The following is a 27,730-nucleotide window of genomic DNA, read 5'->3' on the forward strand; positions in this document are numbered from 1 at the left end:
TAGTAACAAGTTATTATTATTATTATTATTATTATTATTATTATTATTATTATTATTATTATTATTATATGGATGGTATGTCATGGATGGTAATCATTTACAGTCCAAAAAGGAAGCCTACGCTTTGTATTCATTTCTATTTAGGTTCAATGATGGAATGCAAATGTATTTTCATTTCATGCCTCTTTCTGCATGAAATAACTATTCCTTAACAGAAAAATCTTTAAAAAAAAAAATAATACCTTTGCGTATAATCAAACTAGTTATGTTCTAAATAATTACAGGAAATTCTGCCTTTTTACAATTTACCATTTTATAATTTTATGCCAATGCAACTTTTTATGTGGTGCAACAGAATATGTCCTCAAGTAGGCTATTGTAGAGCTTTTTTTATTAAACTGACACATTATTCGAATGCATTGCGAATTTGCGGATATCTACAGGGCCGCGCCCTTTCACCTAAGGTGACATTATTGGCGCCGCGCCGATCTAAGACTTGCCTGGAAACGGAATACATCCAATCATTTTCGCTTTTTCTTTGAGGGCGGAGAGACGAGGATCTATAAAATGTTTGAGCAGCACCTCGATTACCAAAGGATCCCTTTTGAATAATTGGGCTGCAAGTTCAAGAACCAAACAAAAACCCAAAAAACCTAACCATGGTCGAATGGACAGATGTCGAGCGCAAAGCCGTTCTCTCCCTCTGGAAAAAGATCGACATTAAGGAAATTGGCCCCCTCGCAATGCGCAGGTACCATACTGAGATTCATAAACAATCCGTTATTCGTTTTTATAACCTGCAGATTATTATACAATTCGGTGAAGGCTTGCCGAGTGTATTACATTTTTCACTGTGTGTTTGTCTGTCTGTCTTTGTGTGAATTCAGGCTTCTGATCGTCTGCCCATGGACCCAGCGGCATTTCGCCAACTTTGGAAACCTGTCCAGTGCCACTGCGATCATGAATAATGAAAAGGTGGCCGAGCACGGCACGACCGTCATGGGTGGTCTGAACAGAGCCATAGAAAACATGGATAACATCAAGGCTGCCTACCGCGATCTCAGCAAAATGCACTCCGAGAAACTCCACGTGGATCCCGATAACTTCAGGGTAAGTAAAAATATATTATATGTAATTAACATTTTTTAATATCGAAAAATATACGATAACCAGCAATGAACAGTACGCCAATCTCAGACAGCCTCGGCCAATGGTCTAATACCCAATGTGTGTGTGTGTGTGTGTGTGTGTGTACATATATGCAGGTCTACAAAATCACCCACAAAATTGTTCTCCTGCTTTAAATATAATTATTGCTTTGAAGTATTCTTGAAGTACTTGCATGTTAGAATATAAGTTATGTGTCTACCAAATTTTACATCTATGGATGCATAAATCAGAAGGTATTTGTTGTTAAGGGTGAATCTTGCCCCTCATTCCCCCAGGTGTGTAATTTCTGTGTTTTATTTACTCAGACTCATTCTGTTCATCTTTGTCCCGCAGCTTCTCTCTGAATGCATTACTCTGTGCATGGCCGCTAAGTTCGGTCCCACTGAGTTCACCGCTCAAATGCAGGAGGCGTGGCAAAAGTTCCTGATGGCTGTCACATCCGCCTTGGGCAGGCAGTACCACTGAATTCCACTCTCCACTGGTACCCAAGAAACGCTTCACTTGGCTGAAAAAAAAACAATAAATAAAAAGTAACCAGTAAAAGCAACTGTTGCTATGTCTCTTTCTTTAACAACAAATGTATTCACGTTTTAATTAGGCTAGTCCATTTGAGGTTACGTGGGTTATTCACGATGGAGTATCGTTGTAAAGACCAAACAGTTATCCTGCATAGATGGACCTGCTTGTTGAAGCTATACATTAAGTGTCTTTTTCTCCTCTGACTCATGTCTCTGCATAAATACAGGATGAAACCAAATTTCAACACGGTGACTCTTAAATCCGTCAAGGTGTTTTAAAATCTGGTTTCCTGATAGCGACGTGCCTTGGAAATGCATTAAATGGGCTTACTTTACATAGCCTACCATTTCAAACTCAACTCTTGAACATTTCACGTGTGTTTCCCATAAGATGGATGTGTTTGCAATAAGGAATTAGTAGTACCTGCTATCAAATTTTATTTATAGAATTCATTTATAATTGAAACTAGACGATACACCAATTTACAGAAGCAAAAACGGTTACACATTCGCGTTTAACAATAATTTTGTTAATACTAGTTAACATGCCTCACTTGTGCACATTTGCCGTTAAGGTATTAAATAAATGCTGGTGATATATGTTTCAGGAGGAGTGTAGGCTACATGCTTGCTTACACTCTACTGCAGATGGAGATGGCAGCCTGAACACTGCTGTCATTGGGTATTGTGATTAGGTTGGACAATATATTTGGAGGGATTTTAGGCCATTCATCCATGCAGAACATTTCAGAATCATTGATACCCTTGAATTTGCACTTAAGGAACCTCTTCAATTCAGACCCCAGATTTCTGATAGGATTTAAGTGTGAAGACTCAGATGGCCATTGCAGAACGTGCATGTTATTTTCACTTCTGTGTGGATTTTGATGTATGTTTGAAGTCATTGTCTGGTCTGAATAACAGCTGAACCTCTTGACCACGTCGGCATGCTTTTATGCATTTATTTGCTGCCACATGATTGACTGATTAAATATGTGCATTAAAGGTATAATAGGTAATTTCGGACTTCTGACGGTCAAGAAAGGAATAGCAGCAATAATCCCCTTCTCTATAAACGCGCTGACGTTGAAACGCCATTGGCTGTGGCAATTAAAACCAATTTTCAACCAATGAGCTTGAATTATTGTACAGCTGTTTTGGTACGGATTACCGGCCCGTCAACTTCATATTTTCTAATTCGAATTTAAGGACTATAAACACAGACAGAGGGTGAATCAACATGTCAGTGAGCCTTTTTCAATGATAGGAAGGGATTTACAATGGTCTTGTAACAATGTTTTAACACAAAAATCTTATATATTGTACCTTTAACAAACTGGTGTAGTTGCAGGTCTACCTAATAAAGTGCTCAGTGAGTGTAGACGCCCAGTCAACCCTCCAGACCAGTGGATGGCGGTAAACGCACCATTAAAGTTATTTATCAACCGTCATATTACAGAAGAAGGAGAAGGACGAAAGGAGTCCAACGTTTCATTGTGTGGTTTAGATAGTGCCAATGCCTCGTATTTAGCCAAATTAGCGAATATATTAGTTAATATGAATGCATTCGGAAGAAATGCAATAGCTCCGCCTATTTGCGTAACATTTGCCTACTACTATATAGCTCGTTAATATTTGACGACAGCTAGAGGAAGGTGTGCAGCCTGCAACATTAGCACGATCAATTATTCTGTAGAATTTAGCTGGCAAATCTGTTTGTGAACTAGTCGCGAAAACGGCAGAATGTTTAATTTTTCAACGTTAACGAGATAGCTAGCTAGCTTGCTGATGAAACGGCTAAGTGTCGAAACTGTACTAAACCTTGTTTTCTGTGGGTCACGTGAGCAAGTACCACGTTAGCTGTGTAGCTATATTACCTAACTAATTGAACGGCAACATGTACAAACAACCCGAAAACAATGCTCATAAAAGTGGCGATAAGATCAGCCCGATAAGTGTAATACTGGTGAGCTCAGGCAGCCGTGGCAATAAGCTACTTTTCCGGTACCCGTTTCAACGAGTTCCTGAAACCACATCGTCTCTAATAAGTGAGTCATGTTAGCTAACTATCATTTTTTTATCCAAAAAGTCTAACTTAGCTAGCTACCTTCTGACAGTGTTTAACTTGCTGCTGTCTCCTGTCATACCTTCAAAAACCAAGCCCTGATTCGTCGCGACGAATAGCTAGTAGCTTGTATCCTGCTACCTTTTATTGTTCTGTATACAATATTATTATAATACCATTTATATTAGTTTATATTATGTGTTACTATTTATGTATATCTTATCTACTTACTATGCGTTTATAGTATCGCTCTGTGATTAATGGCATGATTTGTACAGTGAACCCAAATCAAATTGGTGGATTTAATTTGTAGTCAGTGCTGAACACAGATTGCTAATAAGCTTGTGTTTATTCAAAAAGCAACTTTCTTGGTGTGCAATCTGTCGTGCCACCCCCACTCAGTTGACAAGAATTGTGAGTTCTTGGCAGACAACTGGAATACATAAGTCGTTGGGAATTTGCTTGGCGCTTACTCACATAGCACAACATCCGACGAGGCAGCATTCGCACACACCTCGTTTCATAAGGAGTACTTGGGAATTAGTCTATATGTATCTTACGTAAATATTATGCACTGCACCTTGCTAATGTAACCGCTCTCCTTTCCTTCCAAAAGTGAAGCAGCGAAGCCCGTATGCGCTGAACTCCGCCGGTGACGCTCCAGAGGACCAGGATGGGGATTCAAGGTACTTTGGTAATGCCACCGCACCCTCTCATGAGTAGTTGCCCTGGGCTGTGCGTCTGGGGGAATTGTTTTCAGTTTTTCTTTTATTTTGCATACCTCTTTTGTGCTTTTGAATGTACTGTATTTATATATATCTCCGTAATTTATCCCCCCCCCCCCCCCCAGTTTAAAATCAGTGGTACGTTAAGAATGTGATCACTCTGTCATGTGCCTGCCGGCTGTCACCTCCCCTTGCTGTCCTACCACTTGTAATGTGTCATATAAAGGGTAGTGAAAGTTCGTTTTTTTTATTTTGGCATTCATCTGCAAAACGGCATTGGGCAAATGCATTTATTATGCGAGTCCATTTTGAAAAGTAGTCTGACCCAACTTCAGGTGTATGCGCAATCTGTGTGAGTGTATTGCCCAGCACTTTACTGCAGTCTGTCACTCTGCTAGCCAACATTACCATTTCTGATTAAAAACAGTGTCAACTGGAATGTACCCAGTAACATAAAGTCAACACGGGTAAGGGCACTATATAAATGCATTACATTAATACTGCTGAGTCTGACTAAACCAGAACATTTCCAGGGGCATGGTTATCGCAGTATTGAACTTGGGGAGCAAAACTGAATGACTGAAGTGATGACGGTTAATTCAGGTGAAAGCCTGCCCTGTTGCCACTTGATGTCATTTTTGAATTGCTTCTTTATCTTTATCATTCATTTATCATCTGCTATCTCCGGCTATCTTGACTTAGCTCCTTACAACTTCACACGAAAGCAGCACCTGCACAAACCATTTGACACCCGATATGTTGGACAAGCAGTCTCTCCAAAACTTAGACAAAAAAAAAATCATTCAACTCTGGGCCAGTGATGGGGATCACCAAAGACCCATTTGTCGGGAAAAACCCTGGATCTCTTGTATTTGAATAAGCTCTATTGACTCCAATTCTCTGAACACATTAAATCATTACTTAGAAAGACTGGAATTATTTAAAATACTATTTAGAAATTCATAAATGTGAGCACATTGATAAATTATACTTGCAGTCAGAGCAGGCTTTATGATCAGAGCACTAAGTGCGGAGCATTTTGGAAAGCCCTCTGTAGGGCCAAACATAGTGGAACGAACCTAGACCTATTTTATTTATTTAATGAAAGCATACATTTATTTCATTAAATAGTTTAGTAAAATCATTTTTCCAAAGTAACAAACTTTGCATGAATGCATACATTTCAGTATACAGTATTGTGCAAAAGTATTGTATTTTTTAATATAAATTAGGTCTTTTTTTTTGTTTTGTTTTCTCTGTTAGTGTGTCGGTAGGAAAGAGCAAATTTCAGGTTTCCAAACATTAATTCTCAAAAAAATTGAATGGTCATGAATTTTTTGCATTTTGTGAAATAGAATCATATCATGTAATTGACCACTTTTCGGATAATAACTTGATTGATGCTTTCTGGGATTACCTAGATAGCCAGACGCCAGTGAGACCACCAAAGTCTGCAGAAGAACTGAGGCAAGTTCTCCAATATCTTTGGTACAGCCTACCTGCTGGCTTTATTCTACAACTGCAGGATAGTGTGCCAAAGTGAACGGATACTATTTTAAAGGCCAAGGGTGGTCACAACAAATTGTGATGTGATTTAGTTTTTAGCTGTTCACTGCTCTTTATTTAAAAAAATTATATTTAGCATTTTTGCTTTATGGAATTTCTTTTTACATGTGCCTAATTTTGCACAGCACTGTATGTGGTCCCCTGGGATCAAATCCGCAACCTTTGCACTGTTAGTGCAATGCTCTATCAACTGAACCATAAGATTAAAATCATGGTGATGGTGATAATGATATAATTGTGAGATTCATGTGTGTCCTTCCAAAAGAGTAGCAAAATTGATAAATGTATTAAATAGATCAGTTCATTGTACATTGGATTTAATAATTTGATAAAATGGGCTATTTTTGATTTGTACATGTATTGTAAGAGGCAACATGTACTGGTCAGTGAAAAGCAGTCTTTGTAATGGACCCATTCTAGATTGAATAGGCTGAGATTTAAAGTCCTTAAATTTAGAGGCGGGGGATCTTTAACTTGCCAAGAGGAAGAGGAAGAGCTGTTTCTCAGGCAGATCTAAAATTTAAAAAAGTTGATGAATCACACTATCGCAGCTCACCTTAATGTATTGTGCGGGATAATCAATATTACATTTCCATAATAGTCAGCATATAATAAAAACAACAATAATAATCATGATTTTTTGTTGCTGTTAAAACAAACACATGGAAGGGTCAAGCCTTGCCAATGACTGCGGTGCCATGTGCCATAGCAGCTTATTTATTTATTTATTTATTTATTTATTTATTTATTTATTTATTATTATTATTATTTATTTATTTTTAATTTTAATTTTTTTTTAAGTTGCTTTATGATGTTTTGGTATTATTTGTATCTTCAGCTGTCCATGAGATCCCGCGTTTGTTTCAGCACGGCTCACCTTTGTAACTGGAACAAATACAACCGCTCGGCACAAACGGCGTTCAGGCCGTTGGAGCTAATCAGCCAGTCACAACAGAGGTTCGCTAATATCAATGAGCATTAAAGACACAGTTACTAAAACAGCCTGTTCTTGGTAAAGCTCATGAGGGGGGGCTGGAGAAAAGGCATGTAAAACTGGATAGTGATTGTTTTTGGTACTTAAAACCACTCAGACATCTTGTTATGCATAGTTGGACCTGAAATAAAACACTGGAAAGGTGTACAATATGGCAATTTTAATAACAGTCGGTGAACTTGGTCTATTAGATCATGGTTTTCAGACAACTGTAAAATCAAACCAGTCAGGCCTTGTGAATGGTAAGTGAATGTGCTGATGGAAAAGCCTCAAATTCTTACCAAGTTGCCGACTTCCTTTTCCTAACCCTAGCATTTAAAGGGTCCCACTGTGGTTCATTCACCAAAATCCAGGGAAAATGTTTGGATGACTGCAACAGGCATATTTAAGACAGCTATTAATCTGGTGTGTTCTTGGTATGTTCTTTTCTGGTGGAATTTTTCACAAAAATATAACAACCAGAAAACACAAATGATACTTGAAATGGTAATTCTGAGGGTCTTAGCTCAGATCACTTATTCTAAAAAAATATCATTGGGGACCTTTTAAAAAAAATGCGCCTGCATGTTTCTCTACTGTACAACAACCACAGAAAATGCCTTTTAAAAACTCATTCTCAAATGGTCTGTTAAGCAACAAAAAAAATAAACGACAAAAAACTTTATCTAATATCTTCTGCTGTCCACTCGGTCACAATTGTTTGCTGCTTTTTTCTTTTTTGTTTGTTTGCTTTTTTCTTGTTTTATGGTGCTTTTCCCATTTCAGAGAACAAACCCCATTAACTGATGAACAGTTGGTAGCAGGGTAAGACAAAATCATTCTAAAAAGCACTTTCCTTTGTTTAGAAACACCCTTGTTTTCATTATCTTCCCTGTCTGCCTGTTCTGTCTGTCTGTCTGTGTGTGTGTATGTGTATGTATTTACTGTATATATAGTACATGCACCCATTTAGCTCCATGATGTTTGGAACAAAGACATTTTTTGTCTTGATTTGGCTATGTTCTCCACATTTTTAGTTTTGCAATCAATCAATTCACATCTCGTTAAAGTGCAACTTATGGGGCGACATTGGCTCAGGAGGCAAGAGCAGTCGGCTGGCAGTCGCAGGGGACCTTATTAATGTCATTAATTAATTAATTGAATACACTGCTTGACGTCTTTGACCCATAGACGCCACCAGGTGCGGAGTGTCTTCTCTTGTGGTGATGCTCTGCCAGACTGCAGTCTTTTTTTTGTTTCAGGGGATAGTGGCAGTAGTAGTAGTTTCCTCTTCAGCATATATGAAGAGCAGGTTTAATTGGATTCAGGTCAGGTGAGACTTGGCTGGTCAAGAATCTTCCAGTTTTGGGCATTGAAAATGTTAGCAGTTTCGCTTGAATGTTAGCGGATGCAATGGGCCTGTTCATAACAGAATTCATTCTGCTGCTGCTATCACCAGTTATATCATCAGTGAAGACACGTGCACCAGTGCATATAACAGCCTACTATGTTCCACAGATGAGAGGGGGGTGTTTTTTTTTTGGTACAGCTCCTGTTGAAAAAAACAGACAAGCTCTCTTCTAGCCACACTAAGGAAGCAATTGAACCTCTGAGTAATCAGAACACCTGTGAAGCCATTCGTTTCAAATAATATGGTACCCTGAAATGGGAGGGAGGACTGTCTAAAAAGTGCTGTTATTTCTATGTGGTGAAAATAAAGTGTATGAAAAATACAATTGTAATAAAAGCTGAAAATCTGCACCTCAACCATGTGAATTGTTTGATTACAAATCTAAAATTGTGAAGTATTGAGCCAAATCAAGAAAAGTATGTCTTTGTCCTAAGATTTATGGAGCTAAAATATATACAGTAGGCTCCATAATTATTGGCACCCCTGGCTGGCATTGCACAAAATGTACTTATTATTATTATTATTATTATTATTAATAATTATTTTATTAAACTCAAAAAATGTTTTGTTTTTTTTACAATGTTTCAATGGAACAAACCAAAACCAATTTCATAGATTTAACCAAAATCAAGGTTTCATATTTATTGCCACCTTTTGACTTGGTGCATCCACCTCTGGCAAGGATAACAAAATGGAGTCTCTTTCTGTAATGCTTGACAAGGTTAAAGAACACATTTGGAGGGATTTGGGGCCATTCCTCTAAGCAGATTCTTGCAAGGATAACTCCATGCTCTTATCCTTGCCAGAGATGGATGCACCATATATTTGTAATAAGGTATATTTTCTGCATTACCAGTCAGGGGTGCCAATAATGATGGAGCATGCTGTATATGTGCATTGCACACCTTAATTTTAGAAAATCTTTGTAATAATTGTACATCCTGTGATTCACGTTTTTGGGTATGCTACCCGTTTGCAATCATTCTCGCACTAATTTCTACAGTCAGGTATATACACTTATTTTTTCTCCCTTTTGTTTATTTTTATGTCAACATATGCAAATCCACTTAACTCATGATCAAATTGTTCTGAAGTTTTCTTCTTTAATTATTTTTTTGAGCCTTTTAAAGACTGGGTGATCTGAGTGTGAAATATGTTCATTAAAATGATACATATTTATGAATAAATAAAATGTGGCGCCGCAATGGTAACTTTTTTTTGTTAGGCTGTGAGTTTGTGTGATTGCTGTAGGTGGCATTAATGGCTACAGATGTGTTAGAATTCATCGCCTTTGGGTGTACTGTGTCTCATGCCTTCTTTCGCTAAAGTAATGATGCTAACAGCAGAATCTGCCTTTCAGTGGAAAAACATGTTGCTTCTCTTAATTTCATGTTCATTTACAAATGGTATCCGAAAATAATATACAGGAAACATAATTGTTTTCAGCTGAAGCTTGACCTGTGAGCAAGCGCGAGGCCCTTCTCCACGGTGGCTGCTGCTCAGACCGGAACTCACAAGCAGACACAAACTGTTTGATTCCATTTTATTTGATAGCTTTTTCTCAGACACACAAGTAAAAAAAAAAAAGCACACACAATTAACACCCCTTTGGGAAGAAAAACATCTAAACACCATGCGCATGCACTCACGCAAACACATTTATACACACACACACACACACACACACACACAAACTACACCTATGCACACAGGAATGCATACACAGGTTACACTTCTTGTATGCATAGCCAGTTTGAAAAAGCAGCTCTGGGGTAATTGAACACTTGTAATTGACTTTTTTAGCAGTCTGCTCTGTTGCTTCCCTCCCTGCCCTCCCTCCCCCACGCCACCCCCCTGCTCCATGCTTTCATTGGTTACTTATCGGTCTTCCAACTGTTTCCCATCCTAAGGTTCTCTGACATCATACTGGCCACCATCCTAGCCACCAAGTCGGACATGTGCGGGAGGAAGTTTGAGCTGAAAATCGACAATGTGCGTTTTGTGGGGCACCCCACCCTGCTGCAGCACCCCCACACCATCCAGGTGAATCCTTCTCAGTCCCCTCACAGATTACCCTTCTGCAGCTGTAGCCTATCCACTCACAGGTTTGACGCGTTGTGTGTTCAGAGATGCTCTTCTGCGTACCACTGTTGTAATGTGTGGTGATTTGCGTTACTGTCACCTTGCTGTCAGCGTCGACTAGTCTGTCCTTTCTCCTCTAACCTCTCTCGCATTTTCCCCACAGAACTGCTGCTCCACTGGATGTTTTAGTTTTTTTGCACCATTCTCTGATAACTCGAGACACTAGTGTGCGTGAAAATTCCAGGAGCTCAGCAGTTTCTGAGATGCTCAAACCACCCTGTCTGGCACCGACAAACATTCTTTGGTGAAAGTCACTTAGATCACATTTCTTCCCCATTCTGTCATTTGATCTGAAAAACAGCTGAACCTCTTGACCATGTCTGCATGCTTTTATGTATTTAGTTGTTGCCACATGATGAGCTGATTAAATATTTGCATTAACAAGCTGTTGTACAGGTCTACCTGGTACAGTGGTCACTCAGTGTATATACGGATTGCACTGTAAATATAGCGGATATGAGGCCTTTTCATTGGACTAAATAACGGGGCTCCCTCTCCACAGGTGTCCAAAACGGATCCCTCACCCAAAAGAGAGATGCCAACCATGATCCTGTTCAGTGTCCTCTTCGCGCTTAGGGTATGACATTATTTACATACATCAGTGTTTTATCTCTTCCACTCTGTGCATTGTCTCCGTTACCAGGCAGTTCAAAGCATACCAGAGTGGGGCACCTCCAGTAAACTTAGTGTTTTTTTTTTTTTTCCAAGCACAAAATGAAAAATGTATTCTGTGCTTGAAAAAAAAAAAAAAACACTGGTTTTTGGTTATTTTCAGAATTGATGGTTTCATTTCGAATTTGAGGCTTACCTTTGCCTGACCTATTTTTATATATTTCCCTTGTGAGACTTTGTACAAAGACTCTTTTCTCTTTTAATGCACTTTTCTCATGATTAAAATGTACAGATAAACCTCATCCTGAGCCGTTTCACGTGTGGGGAATGTCAAAAACAATACTAAAAAATGACAGCGTACAATATTCATGTGTTAACTAACATTTTTGAATATTCCATCTTAAGCTTTGGTTTGTGTTTTGTAGACCTGGGACAGGAACATATTGTGGCTATATTAATGCCACACAGAACTCAGGCGAGGACCCCAGCATTATTTGCCAATTGCATTTGGATATTTATCATAATATCACAATGTTTTGTTACCACCGTAGCTGAGAAAACGATCTTGGGTTATTTTGTTTGTTGATGTAATCATTAGTTGATATTTTAGAGTTTGTATCAAACAACAAACAATCAATATTTTTGTTTGAATATTCTTCAATTATTGTTGGTTTGACAAAAAAATGATTGTGCAAATCAAATAAATAAATACAATGTTTAAATGTGCAATTTTATAAAGAGATTTAAATAATCAAATATTTTTCTTAGTCTTATCATTCCACTACTCTGCCTTTTACAAAATATTCAGGTTGCAAAAAAATATTTTATTCAACATTTAATTTGAAGCTAACACCAATGACAAAGAAACAGCACAAATTCTTCAATGAAATGTTTAAAAATAATAAAAATACATTAAGCTCTACTTGTTTTGTAGATTCATCAAGTTCGGAAGTTAGTTATTGCTGGACAGACAGGGATGTAAACTGCTACTTGACTGGTTGGTGGAGACAACCGTGAGGCAGTTATTTTGCTCTAGTTCCCCTTGTTATTTCAAAACATACTTGTTTGAAGTTACATATTACAGGCGTCCATGTTTCTGAATAACCAAATAGATAATGGGCCCAGTTATCTGGAGAAGGACAGCTGGTAAACATGAAGGTTGGGCGGGGGGGGGGGTCATACAAGGTTGGGCCTTTCTCAGTAAGAAGGGAGGTTGTGGGGGTGTTGTTGCCTGGGGGGGGCGATAAGGCTTGTGGGCTCTGCTCCTATCGGGGGTGGCAGAGCCGGGTCATCCTCCCAGGCAGTGTGGCACAGCCACACCTTGCCCTGCCCTCAGTCCCCCTCCCCATGACACATGACACCGTTCGTGCCAGCCACCAGCGTGACTCAGCAATTCTGACGCAGACCCAAAAACGCTGAGCCATTATCTCCCTGCCCTGCCCTCACACCCCCTGCCCATGGCACGTAGGCTGATACAGCATGGCAGCAATATCTGCCAGCGTGACTCCGCAATTCTGAGGCAGACCCAAAAACGCTGAGTCATTATCTGGGATGATAGCCTCCCTGGCAACAAGCCACACTTCCTACCCAATTTCATGGCTGCCCAGCTACTGAAATATCAGTTGTGGTTTTTCCCTTTTTAAACCTACGTATTGCTTGATTTTAAAAATAAGGCACATTATGGATAAACCCATATAGATTAAATATTTTTCTTCTGATATTTTTGTAATTGGTAATTATTCAACAAAAATGGGGAATTTGATCATTTTCAAATCCTACTTTGTGCCTTGTTGTTTTAATTAAACTTTAACTAAGTGTTGCAAATTTTGAAAGTTTGATGTGAACTAGACACACATTGATAACTGGCCACCTTTTCAATCTGAAATTTTTGTTGGATCAAGATGTATAATTATTGTAACATACATTTATTCCTATTATTTTAGTGTTTCTAGCTAGTGTTTTTATGTCAGTGTTACGATATAGTAATTTATACACACAGTCACGAAACTCTCGCTACATAGTATGTAAATGTACAACATAACGAGATTGCTCTGAAGGTTCTTTAATTGAAGAATTTGTTTTGCTCATTTCAGGATAGTCGACATTTCAGTTTTGGTGGCATTGGTCACATATTGAAATAACTTGTCCAACTATGCTGTTTGAGAATTATTATTGTTATCGTCGTCGTGATTATTATTTTCATTATCTTCATTGTCGTGGAGGCAATTGTGCTTTACTTGGGTCACATGTCCTGTACTTAAATGCTAAAGTTACAGTTTTTGTTGTTCTGCTAACCAGCACATAGGACTTTTAAATAAAATGGTGGATATGCAGTTAGAGTGCTGGCTGTCAGCTTTAATCTCCGGGTTTTTACATCCCTGTCGTGTGGGAACTCCCTGTGACCGCCAGTGTCCTCATTATTATTATTATTTCATTATTGGCATTTGGCAGACGCTCTTATCCAGAGCGACGTACAGTTGATTAGACTAAGCAGGAGACAATCCTCCCCTGGAGCAATGCAGGGTTAAGGGCCTTGCTCAAGGGCCCAACGGCTGTGCGGATATTATTGCGGCTACACCGGGATTAGAACCACCGACCTTGCGTGACCCAGTCATTTACCTGAACCACTGACCTTGCGTGACCCAGTAATTTACCTGAACCACCGACCTTGCGTGACCCAGTCATTTACCTGAACCACCGACCTTGCGTGACCCAGTCATTTACCTTAACCACCGACCTTGCGTGACCCAGTCATTTACCTGAACCACTACGCTACGGGCCGCCCCCCGTCCTCTGCATGCGAGTATGACCGTCTGGGCCCCCCCCCTCTGCTCGTGTCCGCCCCCTGCAGGCCAACGCGGACCCGTCGGTCATCAGCTGCATGCACAACCTCTCCCGCCGGCTGGCCATCGCCCTGCAGCACGAGGAGCGCCGCTGCCAGTACCTGACCCGCGAGGCCAAGCTGATGCTCGCCGCGCAGGAGGAGGTCACCACCATGACCGACAGTGAGCGGCCGAGCGAACCAACCCGGTCCCGCCGGCAAGCGGTCCAGCCCCCGCAAACGCGCTCCTTCAGCCCCAAGCCCACTATCAAGTGGCTCCACCCGAGTCCCAAGGGGATTTAGCTTCGGTTGAGAAAGTTGAGGGTTTAGTCGGGTTTTAATTAGGGGCTCGAAGCAACTGTATAGCAGTAATTTTGATTGGTTGATAAGGTACAAGGTTGAGAGTGCTGGCATTTTACGGTTGTTAGGCTTGGGATTGACGGTTAGGTTAGCTCATTGTAATTGCTGATGTTCTGAGTAAGAATAAAAATCAGTGGGCCCTGTGGCTAGCCAGGTCCAGGCGTTCACAGCAGACCTGGGTCAAATACATATTTATTTTGGGATCCAAATACTTTTCTATGCTTTACTGAGCTTGTCTTGTGTATTGGAACCTATGAATTACTCTGTGTGAAAGTAAACCCTGCCTTCTGGTCTTCTTGGTTGGCTCGGTTGCGCCGGACAAGATCTGTCTAGCACTGAAAAGTATTTGAATCCAAAACTATTCCTACGTGTTCGACCTAGTTCTGGTTCCCAGCCCAGCCTTTGGTATTGAGTTGAGTTGTGAACTCTAGTCGAGGGACGTTCTGATTCCACCAGTCTCACCCTGATTCCACGCACTCTGCTCACCCCCGCAGGTGACGGCAGCCCCCAGTCCCCCTTCCGGCAGATTCTACCCAAGTGCAAACTGGCGCGAGACCTGAAGGAGGCCTATGACAGGTGCGTGGAGGCACCCTGGGCTCATTCAGAGCTGCCAGCGCTGCTTGAAAATCCTCAAATGGCCATCACCATGGCAGTGACCCGACTGCAGCTGCTTCGTTTTTAGTAATGTTACTGTGACTAATTGAGCTGTGCTGTAACAGGAATATTGTGTGTGTGTGTGTGTGTGTGTGTGTGTGTGTTTGTGTTCTCTCTGCAGTCTGTGCACTACAGGGGTGGTGCGTCTGCACATTAATAACTGGCTGGAGGTGAGCTTCTGTCTCCCCCATAAGATCCACCGTGTCGGGGGCCACCACATCCCCCCCAAGGCCCTGGAGTGCAGCCTGAAGGCCATACGGTGAGAGACACGGCACTACAACACTTACCATGGACGTGCTACACTGCACTACAACACTTACCATGGACGTGCTACACTGCACTACAACACTTACCATGGACGTGCTACACTGCACTACAACACTTACCATGGAATTGCTACGCGGCACTGCGACACTTACCATGGACATGCTACACTGCACTACAACACTTACCATGGACGTGCAACACTGCTCTATAACACTTACCATGGAAGCGCTACACTGCACCAGTTACTACAGAATCACTGCACTCCTCACCATGGGTACACCACATTTCACTAGTCACCACGGTAACACTGCACTCCACCATGCAAACATCTCACTGTACCATTCACCCATGGAATACCCCACCTGTCACCACAAAAAACACTTCACCGTACCAGTCGCCATGGAAACATTTAGCTGCACCAGTCACCTTAGAAACGCTAAATTGCAAAGGTCACCACGGAAACGCTACACTCATATTGCTTTACGATTGTTTTCAGCACGAATGTTGCCTGCTGTACAGTTTGGGCCCTGGAAAGTGTGGCCTATCTCTAGGTAAAGCAAGGAAAATGAGCATACAGAGCAGGAGTAAATTAGCCTTCTGAGAGTTGCTTCCTTACTGTATATTTGGTACATACCAACTGATCACATACTCTACAACCATCACGTTATACGAGTGTGGTGATTGATGCCATTTTATCAGAAAACAATGTATTTGGCTTCAAACAGCAGCTGGGAGGAGGTGTTTTTAGTGGGCCACACTGCCACCTGCTGACACTTTTTAAGAATGCATTCACTCTACTCTACAAAATATCCATTCACAGTCTTGTACTACTCCAAGGCCTGTTACCCCTACTGCCTGTATTTTTGTACTTACAGGACGATAGATCAGTATCTGTTGAATGAGGTGCGCTTTGTTGGTGTTGGAGTTAAAACCTACAGGACGGCAGATGTGACTGGTGTCCTATTGCTGAAGAGCCTGGTCATGTGACTGGTGCCCCATTGCTGAAGAGCCTGGTCATGTGACTGGTGCCCTATTGCTGAAGAGCCTGGTCATGTGACTGGTGCCCCATTGCTGAAGAGCCTGGTCATGTGATTGGTGCCCTATTGCTGAAGAGCCTGGTCATGTGACTGGTGCCCTATTGCTGAAGAGCCTGGTCATGTGACTGGTGCCCTATTGCTGAAGAGCCTGGTCATGTGACTGGTGCCCCTTTGCTGCAGAGCCTGGTCATGTGACTTGTGCCCTATTGCTGAAGAGCCTGGTCATGTGACTAGTGCTGATGTGGCTTCCCCCAGGCCCTACGATGCTCTGCTGCTGTTGGACAGTTTTTAGTGGGCCACACTGCCACCTGCTGACACTTTTTAAGAATGCATTCACTCTACTCTACAAAATATCCATTCACTATCTTGAACTACTCAAAGGCCTGTTACCCCTACTGCCTGTATTTTTATACTTACAGGATGATAGATCAGTACCTGTTGAATGAGGTGCGCTTTGTTGGTGTTGGAGTTAAAACCTACAGGACGGCAGATGTGACTGGTGCCCTATTGCTGAAGAGCCTGGTCATGTGATTGGTGCCCTATTGCTGAAGAGCCTGGTCATGTGACTGGTGCCCTATTGCTGAAGAGCCTGGTCATGTGACTGGTGCTGATGTGGCTTCCCCCAGGCCCTACCATGCTCTGCTGCTGTTGGACAGTGAGAAGGCTCTGCTGGCCCAGCTGCCCTTAGACTGCTCCCCTGCCCTGGTGCGCCTGGTCAAGACCTGCTCCGCCGTCAAAAACCTGCAGCAGCTGGCCCAAGACGCAGACCTCGCCCTCCTGCAGGTGAGACCCCCCCCTATCCTCCCTGTACAGTCATTCAGTTGACACTTTAATCCAAATTTACAGGGGCCAATCTCTCCTGGAGCAATATGGGGTTAGTTAGCTACACTGGGGCTTGAACCACCATTCTTCCATGTCCCAGTCAAGCCACTTAGCCACTAGGCTACAGGCTGCTCATCAAAATCCCCCTCTCCACCCAAGAGTGACCATTAATTCCCTTTGGCTGTTACGCCTGTAATTATACGTGTCATGATGACATCGGCGGGTATGGTGTTACAGTGTTACAGTGCACTGACACATTAACATTAAGCACCATCCAGGAAGGTTTGCTTGGCTTGTGTTGCGGCATTGCGTCAGCGCAGCGCCAGCTGGGGTGTGAACCTGTGGCCCTCGCGTTGCGTCCCGCAGGTGTTTCAGATCGCGGCTCACCTGGTGTACTGGGGCAAGGCCATCATCGTGTATCCGCTGTGCGAGAACAACGTCTACATGCTGTCACCTCACGCCAACATCTGCCTGTAAGTCAGCCACTCGGATTATGGATAAGTTGGCACTGGGCCAGTCAAACACACACACGCACACACACGCACACACACTATGGCTGCCAGGACAGTGTTGGGGCAGCAGAGATATGTGATTTGGGGGTGTAGCAGAAAGCAGAGCATTGTAGTGGTGTTGTATGACCTTCAGCAGACGTTGAATGTAGTGGTGTGTTGCAGTACACGTTCTCTGCTGTTCTGTCCCTCACAGCTACTCTCCCCAGGCAGAGCAGTTTGCTCAGCAGTTTCCGGGACACGACCTGCCCTCCATGCTGGCCAAATTCTCCCTGCCTGTCTCCCTGTCCGAGTTCCGCAACCCGCTGGACGCCCCCGTGCAGGAGGTCAGTCACGTGGCTGGGTGTCTGTGAGTGTTCCTGTGTGTGAGGTTTGTCACTAGGCTGGGTGTCTGTGAGTGTTCCTGTGTGTGAGGTCTGTCACTTGGCCAGGTGTCTGTGAGTGTTCCTGTGTGTGAGGTTTGTCACTTGGCTGGGTGTCTGTGAGTGCACCTGTGAGTGCATATGTAATTTCCTGTGGGCCATCTGTGACATTACTCCTCATGAGTTGAGATTAATGCATGAGATTACGTCCTATGAAATGTGAGAGCTCCCTTCCTTTGAGTGCTTACTGTGAGGCCTGTCTGCTGTCTGAGCCCACTTCCTGTGAGGTCTGTGCACTGACTGCACATCTCCTGTGAATATGCACCGTGAGAGCTCACTTCCTGTGAGGTATATGCACCATGTGAGCTCACTTCCTGGTAGGCCTGTACACTGTGTGAACTTGCTTCCTGCGCAGTCTGTGTGCTGTGAGCTCACTTCCTGCGGGGCCTGTGAGCTAACATCCTGCGAGGCCTGTGAGCTCACTTCCTGTGAGGCCTGTGTCGTGAGCTCACTTCCTGTGAGGCCTGTGTCATGAGTTCACTTCCTGCAAGGCCTGTGAGCTCACTTCCTGTGAGGCCTGTGAGCTCACTTCCTGTGAGGCCTGTGAGCTCACTTCCTGTGAGGCCTGTGTCGTGAGCTCACTTCCTGTGAGGCCTGTGTCATGAGCTCACTTCCTGCGAGGCCTGTGAGCTCACTTCCTGTGAGGCCTGTGTCGTGAGCTCACTTCCTGTGAGGCCTGTGCTCTGTGTGAGTGGTGCTCCTGTCCCTCAGGTGCAGCTGATCCAGATGGTGGTGTGGATGCTGCAGCGCAGGCTGTTGATCCAGCTGCACACCTTCGTGTGTCTGCTGGTGCCCCCCAGCGAGGACCAGCCCAGCCTGCGTGACGAGGAGCTGCCCCTGGCCGCCCGCGTGGGGTCACGCAGCCTCAGCACCCCCAGCGCCCTGAGCTTCGGCTCGCCCAGTGAGAACTGCACACACACACACACACACGCACACATAAACACACACACACACACGCACACATAAGCACACACACACACACACGCTCACACACACACACACACACACACACACACACACACGCATGCTCACATACAAACACACACACACACACACACACACACACACACGCACACATAAACACACACACACACACACACACACACACACATACTCACACTCACACACATACTCACACTCACACACACACGCATGTACATACACACACACACACACACACACACTCACACACGCACGTACATACACTCACACACACACACACACACACACGCACGCTCACATACAAACACACACATTCCCCATCTCCCTATATCTTTCCCTCTCTCACCCATTTCTACCCTTCTTCCTTTCTCTTTCTCTCTATCTGGGAGTATTTAAACAGGCTTTATTATGCACGCATGACAGACAATATCTAGTGTTGTCAAGGCATTTTAGAAAAATAAAATATACCTTCATTGTAAATATGTAAATTTAAGACAATAAGCAACCACTTGAATAAATATGAGAAGATTATATTGATTATGTGAAATAAATGCTCAGCAGGAAAAGTAAGATCGGAAAGATAACGTGTTTGTCTGTGTGTGTGTTGTGTGTGTTTTGTGCAGCCAGCAGTGACGATATGACCCTGACCAGTCCCAGCATGGAGACCTCGAGTGCAGAGCTGTTGCCGGGCGGAGACTCCCCTCTGAACAGACGCATGACTGAGACTCTGCTGGCCAGCCTGGGCGAGCACGAGCGCCGAGTCATACTGAGCATCCCTGCAGCGCAGAGCCCCGACGACCTGCGCATGTTCGCCCGGTGTGTGTGTGCTTACACTTACACACACGCACACACACACACACACACTGAATCTGAGCATCCAGACAAACACACACCGCACGTGAGCAGACGTCTTGCGTGTTTGAGTGACATCAGTTCCCTCCCTGTCCCCGCCCCAGGCTGCTGCACTACTTCAGAGGCCACCACCACCTGGAGGAGATCATGTACAACGAGAACATGCGCCGCTCGCAGCTCAAAACGCTCTTCGACAAGTTCCGCAGCGTCCTGGTCGTCACCAACCACGAGGACCCCGTCATCTCCCTCTTCCAGTCCCCCCTGGACTGAGCTGGGACCCCCCAGGACCTCCCGTGAGTCAGCGGAGGCAGCAGTGTTACACTATGGCTGTAGCACCCCTCTCCCTCAGTGCTGGGATCCCCCCCTTTTTGGGGAGTATCCCTCACTGTCCCTGTCAGTGTGAACTTTGACCCCGGATGCTGGAGGAGACACCTGCCACGTTTCTCTGGAGTGTGGTTAACCTTCTTCAACCTGCTGGTTGCACAAAGAAATATGCAGAGTTGGTGCAGTGAAGTTCTCCCTTTACCGTTTTCAGAGGGAAGGGTCTACAGTAATGGTGCCATTAAACCCAGATCAGGTTTTAGTTTGACAAAACCTAAGGAGTGCATTTTGATTGGCCTTGTTTATTAGCTTTGCGTGTGGACTGTCAAACACCTTGACTAATCTCCACTCTTGAGAATCATTCTCTGTGAGCCTTGACAAAAACACAACAGGTTGGACTGACTGACAAACTAATAATCTGTGGGGCTTGGGGGTGTCTGAAGGGACTAGCCCCCATAATACTGCCACCCCCCCCCAAAATGAAATGTTTAATGTTATCTTTGGCGCAGCCTGTAGCCTATTGGCTATGGCACATTACTGGTGGTTCAAGCCCCGGTGTAGCCACGATAAGATCTTTTGGGTTCCTTGAGCAAGGCCCTTAATCCTGCAATGCTCCCGGGGGGGGCTTGTCCCCTGCCTAGTCTAATCAACTGTAAATCGCTTGGATAAAAGCGTCCGCTAAATAACAAATGATGTTATCTTCTGCAGTGGTGATTTACAAAGGAAACGGAGCCTTTGTGTGATAGACATTGTTCCTGTGTTTACAGGTGTGATGATGAATGTACAGTATGGTTCCAGTTTCACCATGGTTTACAACTGTATCCAATCAAAATACAGACTCGGTTACCCATAAAGGGCAGTGAGTGCAGCCAGCGCATTACCTTAATGCCCCCCCCCCCCCCCCCCATGCTGCATATACCAAAGAAAGGGTTTCTTTTATTTGTGTATCTTTTCCCATTTGTATTTATTTTGTTTAGAATAATGTGTTTATTATCCTTTGTAAGGTTCTTGGAAACATGATCTTTACTGTTGTTGCACTTTAACAGATCGCTGAACATTAAATGTTGCATTTTAGAGTAATTGAGTCACAGTCTGTTTGGTAGAGGAGGCTAAACAAATCATTTCAGTTCACTGAACGGGAGAATTTGGCATCAACTATGCAGTTAATGGCAGTGTGCAACAGAAATGAAATGTCAGTGTGATTCACACTGGAACTGTAAGTTTAAAGCATTAAAAGCTTTTTACTTCATGAACGTGAAAAAAATATTCCTGGTGCTTTATTTCTTTTTTATGCTGTTTTTGGAAAAGCCATTGTGTGAGATTAGATCGCCTTGTATTCTGTGAGAGGGGAATGCTCTACATATCTTTAAAAATAGTCACACCAAAAACTGGGGAAAAAGAAAAACTATTTTTAATTTTAAAAAATGAGTTTACCTTTGGAATCCTCAAATACATAGTGCTTAGGAATAGCCATAGAAAACAAATGTGGTGACAAAATCCTCTGTCTCCCCCTGGTGGAGTGCGTGTGTAACCACAAGCCCAGGGTGCTAAGGCGTCTGCCTCTCTGCCTGTTTGTCCAGCACACTCACGCAGGGGTGGCCTCTCAGGTAAAAGCGCAGCGGCTTGGTGGCCCACTCCCCGTGGGATTGGATCCCGATCCGGGGGGCTGACACCACGCCGGGGGTCTCCTCCTCCTCCTCCTCCTCCTCCTCCTCACGGCCCTCCAGCCAGACCTCGGCGTCGGTGGCCAGGTCGCGCTGATCGAAGTGGCGGGGGATGTCCAGCGCCTGGCACAGCTTGGACGGCCCGTTGCACAGCTCCTTCTCCTTCAGGGGTCGCGAGCCCTCCCTCCGCCGGGCCCCCCGCAGACCCCGCATCACTTCCTGTCCCTGCAGGGGCTCCAGGGAGCGCAGCAGCACCGCAGCGCCCTCCTCTGAAGATGCCGCAGGGTCAAAGGTCAGCCGGAGAGAAGCGCAAATCAACAACAAAAAATAATCTAGAAATAATTTTTTTCCTCAAACTGACACATTTCTGACCACAATATTAGTTTCACAAAAGGCTTGGTGAACCGTTGACAGCAGTCAACTCAAATATTCTTGTGGCGCTTGGAGCAGAACTAATTAATCATTTCTTTCGCAAGCCAAATATGAAATAGCTTCATCCAAATCTCAATGGTTTTTGGCTGAGAAAATTGATTGATTGATTTTAATAGGGGCTCGAAACAATAACATAGCAGTCATTTCGATTGGTTGAAGGTATAAGTTAGTGCCATATGGCCCTCTTGGGAAAGGGTTCACACCTGGCAATGAGTGAGCCCGGGCGCGACCCTGAGGCAGGTGGGAAACCGCCAGCCTTTCATTAACGGACTCGGTCTCCATGTAAACGGCGCTCACCCTGACTGGACACATTCATGCAGAGGTAGATGCCGTAGATCTGGTAGACGTAGACGGTGCCGGGCTTCATGAACATGGCGGCGTTCCGTTGGGTGCGTCGGCCGCCGGCTGAGTGCGACGCACGGTCCTCGCCCCCTAGGTACGCCTCCGTCTCCACCACCCTGCCCCTCAGCTCCGTCCCGTCAGCACACCTCCGCACCAGCACCTGGGCCCAATGCAGGGGAACTGTTTTTCTGTACTGCGTGGCGAGTATTCTGCAAAATGTCTGCTGTGCATCACCCTGATGGGGGCTAAATAGTAGTAGCATTATTATTTTGTGTTAACTCCACTGATGGGGCTCTGTGAATACTGTGAGTACATTATGTGGATAACCGCTTATTGTCAGCTCATTAAATGTGGGAGTTGGTATCAGCCATGTACTGTGAATGATAATTTGCACAGCATTGTTACATTTACATTTTTTTCCCATTTTTGTTTTAATTCAAAGCGACTTACAAGTGCATAGCTTCTTCCACAAGTTAAAGCATCGCATCCATAACTAGTAAAATACACATGAAGTGTTGTTCTAAACATACAGTCATCATAAGTGCAATTTTTTTTTTTTTGGGGGGGGGGGGGGTTAGAACGAGGGATAAGGATAACAGAAAGGGGGGGGGAATCAGGAGGTAGGACTAAGGTACAGTTTGAAAAGGTGTGTTTTTAGTCTGCGCCGAAATAGGGGGAGGGATTCTGCTGTCCTGATAGTGGTAGGCAAGTCATTCCATCACTGAGGAACCAGAACGGAAAACAGGCGTGAACGTGCAGCTCGACTGCCAGGTGCTCGTAGTGAGGGAACCATAAGGCGACCAGAGCTGGCAGAATAGGGCCTTGAATTGGATGCGTGCGGCAATAGGAAGCCACTGGAGGCCAATGAGGAGCGGGGTGACATGAGCCAACCTGGGCTGACTGGTGATCAGGCGGGCTGCAGCATTCTGGACCAGCTGGAGGGGCTTGATGGCACAAGCTGGGAGACCGGCTAGGAGGGAGTTGCAGTAATCCAGGCGGGAAATGACAAGCGTCTGGACTAGGAGCTGGGTGGCTTTCTCCATCAGGAGATGACGGATACGGCGTATATTGTAGAGGAAGAACCTGCAGGTTCTGGCAGTGGAGGATACTTGTGGAGCCAGGGTGAGGCAGTTGTCAAGAGTCACCCCAAGATTCTTTGCCGTATGGGAGGAGGAAACGACAAAGTCCTCAACAGTCAGTGAGAGGTCAATTGTCGGAGAGGACTTAGCAGGGATGTAGAGAAGCTCAGTTTTGGCAAGGTTAAGCTTCAGGTGGTGGGAAGTCATCCACGCAGAGATATCAGCCAAGCAGGCAGAGATCTGTGTTGTGGGAGGGGGGGGAATAAAGAGTTGGGTGTCATTGGCGTAAGAGTGGTAAGAAAAGCCATGGTAAGAGATAACAACCAAGAGACATGGGGTATAGCAAGAAGAGGAGAGGACCAAGAACTGAGCCCTGCGGGACTCCAGTTTGTAGGGGGTGAGGGTCAGAGCAGAATCTCATGACTCATGACTGTATCGAAGGTGGCCGACAGGTCGAGGAAGATGAGGACAGAGGAGAGGGATTTGGCTTTAGCAGAGTGGAGTGCCTCAGTGACCGCGAGCAGGGCGGTCTCAGTGGAGTGGCCACTCTTGAAGCCAGACTGGTTGGGATCATGGAGATTGTTGTGGAGAAGATAAGTGGACAGTTGGGAGCAGACCGCCCGTTCCAGAGTTTTAGCGAGAAAGGGAAGAAGAGAGACAGGCCGGTAGTTGTTCAGAACAGAGGGGTCAAGAGTAGGTTTTTTGAGCAGGGAAGTGACTCTGGCCCTCTTCAGGGAAGAGGGCATGGTGGCAGAAGAGAGGGAGGTGTTGATTAGAGAGGAGGGAAAAGGGAGAATGTCATTAGAGTTAGATTGTAGAAGGGGAGAGGGGATGAGGTCAAGAGGACAGGTGGTTGGGCAGTGGGATGTAAGGAGTTTCAAAGTGTTACTAAAAGAAAACCCAGTTTTCAGTTTTATACGAATGTTTTTCTTTCATTTTCTAAATAACACTGACTGGCTCTCACAGTTCTGTAAAGCCACTATTTCTCATTTATTTTTTGCTCTGATAAGGGAATCTATAAATGTTTCAAATCAAATTAAACGCATACATGCAATATGTCTTTCAGCTGACTGAAATAATACATAGCGTTAAAACCCAGAAGCCCAATGCTGCCCCCTTAACCTCATAAATAATATTTCAAGGACGTCTTCATCTTAATATTCACGTGTTACCTATGAATGCGACGTTCCAGTGAATATTCTATATAGCAACCAAAGATATGTTTTATTATAGCAATGACTACTCCTTTACTCACTTTACCCAAGAATGCTTTGGCGAGACGGATACACGGTTGGTCAAAGAATTTCTCTCCGAGCCTGACGTAACATTCACGCTCGTTGGAGAAGTATTGGCTAGTAAAAGTTGTCTCAGCAATGCTTTCAGCTGCAGGAGCCGTTGCCTTCATAGATGGGGGCGATTCACTTCCATTGCCGTCCTGCCGTTCGGCGACGAGCTTCCGTTTCCTTGTCGGCATCTCTGTCCAGTGGGAACACAAAGCTTTTTGCCACGAACTGCTGCAACAGGAAGATCCTGCGATTACTGGGGTCAATTAATTCTATTCAATATGCCATAATCGTTAGCATATCATTTAGCTGATATATTTGTGAATATAATCACCATACAGTTGTGAAGGCAACTATGATTATTATATTCACATACGGACTGGGCTCAATTTCCAGAATTAAGTTACTCCGGTGTGTGACCACAGACATATTCATTCACTTACACTATACACTTTGAAAGTAGCAGGATTCTTTTTGGCACTTTTTGCCATTAATCTAGTTTGTTCCAACAACAGATAGCAATTATGTAAGTTACTAGCGTTATTGAGATAGATCTGCAGCTTTTAGCTAGCTCAGTATCGATGCAATGGCGAGTGTCATTAATGCTAGTTCGCTTTTAGCACAGTTCATGTGGGTTTTAAAGCAGATTAATAAATCAAATCGTTTTCAATGCCTGACAGCAACGCCGGTGACCCGTTTTAGTAAAACGTTTTAGTCTAGAATTTGGCTAAATATTTTATAGCCTCAAACTCTTCGCAGAGTATTGATTAAACAGAAATACAACGCACTCAAATGTGTTTACTCCACGCAAGGTATCATGGGATATGTGGGGAGCTTCCTGTTTTCTTAAAGTGGTCATGCTACATTCCTGCAAACTATTTTTATACGGCTTACCTGGGGATTTGCAATAGTAACGTTACCCGGTATGAATTTGCAAGCTTTTGTGACGATATGCTTGAACTGTGCCCTTAATATGATAATGATGATACAGTTTCCAAGATGTCTTAAAGATTGCTTAAATATTTAGTATATTTAACATCCCAGCATTTTTGAAGCCGCCATCAATTATTTAAGCTAAATACTTGATGTTGGCATTATAAATGATGTTTTTACTTATTTAAGATCGTAAAGCCGCTGTATATAAACATAGTGTGAAGAATCAGTTGAGGGTCTTAATGCCATATATGAGCCATCTTCACCCAAGAGACCTTTTCCACATCACCCTTTTGAAACGGAAGCGTTTTACAGGCTGTCATATTCTGCTGTTTGCACAGATTCGCTGAACTTGTCCCGTTCACATCAGCCAGGCCTGTCATACAGCTTAATGGCATTTCAACCCAAAATTGTGATCTCACTTGTGATTGTGTTCTGTTGGAGGTCCTGCTTTTGATGACAGATAAAGCAACCCTGTTTGGTTCAAATAGGGGCCACATATGTTAGGAACCTGGACATCTGATTTGGAAATTCACAGATAATGCACACCGCTGTGTGCTGGAACGGAGTAAAACGTACCCTCTCACAGTGGGTTTAACGCTGAACAGTTTGCTGTGTCAGAGCAAGAAGAAATGGGATGGCATCCAGACTTAGAGACTGTACAACATTAGCAATAATATAGAGCACTTTTCATACAGAGGGCGCAAAATACTGCCAAAATTAGAGGAAATAAAAACGGCTAAATATGACTTTTTCCATGTGTGTGATTTGCTTATTTGATAAATTAAATGGTATTATAATGTGTTTTGTGTTTTCTTGGTATTCCCCTAATATTACATTTTGTCTTAAGATATGAAACCATTCTGCTTGACAAATATGCAATGAACAGGAAAGGGGCAAATACGTTCACGACACTAATGAAACGGTAAAAGGTTTTAAGTACGGTTGGTAACAGACAGGTACCAAAAAACAGATAAAAATGCTTTGCTTTGCATGATGACTGAAATAAAACTGGAAAAACTTCTAACTTTGCATACCATCTTTTGTTATCCACAGTGAAACCTACGCTTATAAATGAACATGCAGATGGCTAGTGCTTTGACACTGCGTATGTTATTGGAGGTCTTTGGTTCACTGGAGAAACTGAATCTCATACCCACACTCCTAAATGGTAAATGGTTGGAATTTCTATAGCGATGTTGGAATTTCTATAGCGATGTACAATTAATGCTTCTCATTCGCCCATTCATGCACACACTCAACGGCGATTGGCTGCCATGCAAGGCACCAACCAGCTCATCAGGAGCATTTAGGGGTTAGGTGTCTTGCTCAGGGACACTTTGACACAGCCCGGGCGGGGGATTGAACCGGCAACCCTCCGACTGCCAGACGACTGCTCTTACTGCCTGAGCCATGTCACCCCCATGTCACTCCTCGCGCAAAACTTCTTCCGTCTCTTTGTGAGCGTGGCTGACGGGCTCTCCGCTTTGCTGTTCCATTATCTAACCAGTTACTGAAGCTGGCTTAAAATGGCTCCACCAGTACTCACTGGAGGGCAAAGAGTTATTCAGGGGGTAGCGAGAACTGAACTTCTTTTGTGTGTTTCAATTTTCCATTGTATGATTGTGTCTGGTAATTGCGTTAGTCTCTGGGGGCACACTTAACTGTGTTCTCTCAGGTTTATGATTAATAACTTGCCGGTTCTACCGTTTAGCGCATGGCTTTGATGTGTTGGAATATAATATGTTTTATTCTTCAAGTACCAAAAATTGAATGGTTCTTTTATGTGAGGTCAGTATGTGAATTAG

General features: G+C 43.8%; 3 protein-coding genes across 13 annotated transcripts; 2 read left to right on the plus strand and 1 right to left on the minus strand.

The window, feature by feature from the left end:
* The first annotated feature begins 582 nt into the window (after positions 1-582).
* On the plus strand, positions 583-1,717 carry LOC133114582 (hemoglobin anodic subunit beta-like). The gene is made up of 3 exons (XM_061224098.1): positions 583-751; positions 888-1,110; positions 1,504-1,717. The coding sequence occupies exons 1-3, from the start codon at positions 660-662 to the stop codon at positions 1,633-1,635; spliced, it is 447 nt and encodes a 148-aa protein (XP_061080082.1). The 5' UTR covers positions 583-659; the 3' UTR covers positions 1,636-1,717.
* Positions 1,718-3,151: 1,434 nt separating this feature from the next.
* On the plus strand, positions 3,152-21,269 carry nprl3 (NPR3-like, GATOR1 complex subunit). Of its 8 annotated transcripts, none has more exons than XM_061223630.1 (15): positions 3,152-3,736; positions 4,370-4,447; positions 5,900-5,945; positions 7,804-7,842; positions 10,339-10,471; positions 11,073-11,147; positions 14,034-14,187; positions 14,858-14,939; positions 15,139-15,276; positions 16,948-17,104; positions 17,510-17,616; positions 17,849-17,978; positions 18,786-18,975; positions 19,640-19,832; positions 19,973-21,269. In XM_061223630.1, exons 1-15 carry the CDS (start codon positions 3,586-3,588, stop codon positions 20,136-20,138), a joined length of 1,839 nt encoding a protein of 612 aa, XP_061079614.1. In that variant the 5' UTR covers positions 3,152-3,585; the 3' UTR covers positions 20,139-21,269. The 8 variants fall into 8 exon arrangements, with proteins under 8 accessions (XP_061079614.1, XP_061079615.1, XP_061079616.1 ...); XM_061223634.1 differs by having other exon boundaries at positions 3,597-3,736; positions 4,370-4,439; XM_061223631.1 differs by lacking the exon at positions 7,804-7,842.
* Positions 21,270-21,584: 315 nt separating this feature from the next.
* On the minus strand, positions 21,585-25,827 carry mpg (N-methylpurine DNA glycosylase). Of its 4 annotated transcripts, none has more exons than XM_061223642.1 (4): positions 25,778-25,827; positions 24,962-25,217; positions 22,583-22,787; positions 21,585-22,122 (listed from the first exon to the last, which is right to left on the minus strand). In XM_061223642.1, the coding sequence occupies exons 2-4, from the start codon at positions 25,178-25,180 to the stop codon at positions 21,737-21,739; spliced, it is 810 nt and encodes a 269-aa protein (XP_061079626.1). In that variant the 5' UTR covers positions 25,181-25,217; positions 25,778-25,827; the 3' UTR covers positions 21,585-21,736. The 4 variants fall into 4 exon arrangements, with proteins under 4 accessions (XP_061079626.1, XP_061079624.1, XP_061079625.1 ...); XM_061223640.1 differs by having other exon boundaries at positions 24,962-25,220; XM_061223641.1 differs by lacking the exon at positions 25,778-25,827 and adding an exon at positions 25,433-25,769.
* Between the last annotated feature and the right edge of the window lie 1,903 nt (positions 25,828-27,730).

Source organism: Conger conger, chromosome 16 (genome assembly GCF_963514075.1).
Source record: "Conger conger chromosome 16, fConCon1.1, whole genome shotgun sequence".
Lineage (NCBI taxonomy): Eukaryota > Metazoa > Chordata > Actinopteri > Anguilliformes > Congridae > Conger > Conger conger.

Excerpts from the sequence above, each read along its gene's own strand:
- LOC133114582 (XM_061224098.1), top strand. The coding sequence starts at position 660 with ATGGTCGAATGGACAGATGTCGAGCGCAAAGCCGTTCTCTCCCTCTGG. Across the intron at positions 752-887 it reads GGCCCCCTCGCAATGCGCAG|GCTTCTGATCGTCTGCCCAT; the intron begins GTACCATACTGA and ends GTGTGAATTCAG. Across the intron at positions 1,111-1,503 it reads TGGATCCCGATAACTTCAGG|CTTCTCTCTGAATGCATTAC; the intron begins GTAAGTAAAAAT and ends TTTGTCCCGCAG.
- nprl3 (XM_061223630.1), top strand. The coding sequence starts at position 3,586 with ATGTACAAACAACCCGAAAACAATGCTCATAAAAGTGGCGATAAGATC. Across the intron at positions 3,737-4,369 it reads AACCACATCGTCTCTAATAA|TGAAGCAGCGAAGCCCGTAT; the intron begins GTGAGTCATGTT and ends TCCTTCCAAAAG. Across the intron at positions 19,833-19,972 it reads GACCTGCGCATGTTCGCCCG|GCTGCTGCACTACTTCAGAG; the intron begins GTGTGTGTGTGC and ends TCCCCGCCCCAG.
- mpg (XM_061223642.1), bottom strand. The coding sequence starts at position 25,180 with ATGCCGACAAGGAAACGGAAGCTCGTCGCCGAACGGCAGGACGGCAAT. Across the intron at positions 22,788-24,961 it reads CCAAAGCATTCTTGGGTAAA|GTGCTGGTGCGGAGGTGTGC; the intron begins GTGAGTAAAGGA and ends CATTGGGCCCAG. Across the intron at positions 22,123-22,582 it reads CATGAATGTGTCCAGTCAGG|AGGAGGGCGCTGCGGTGCTG; the intron begins GTGAGCGCCGTT and ends CGGCATCTTCAG.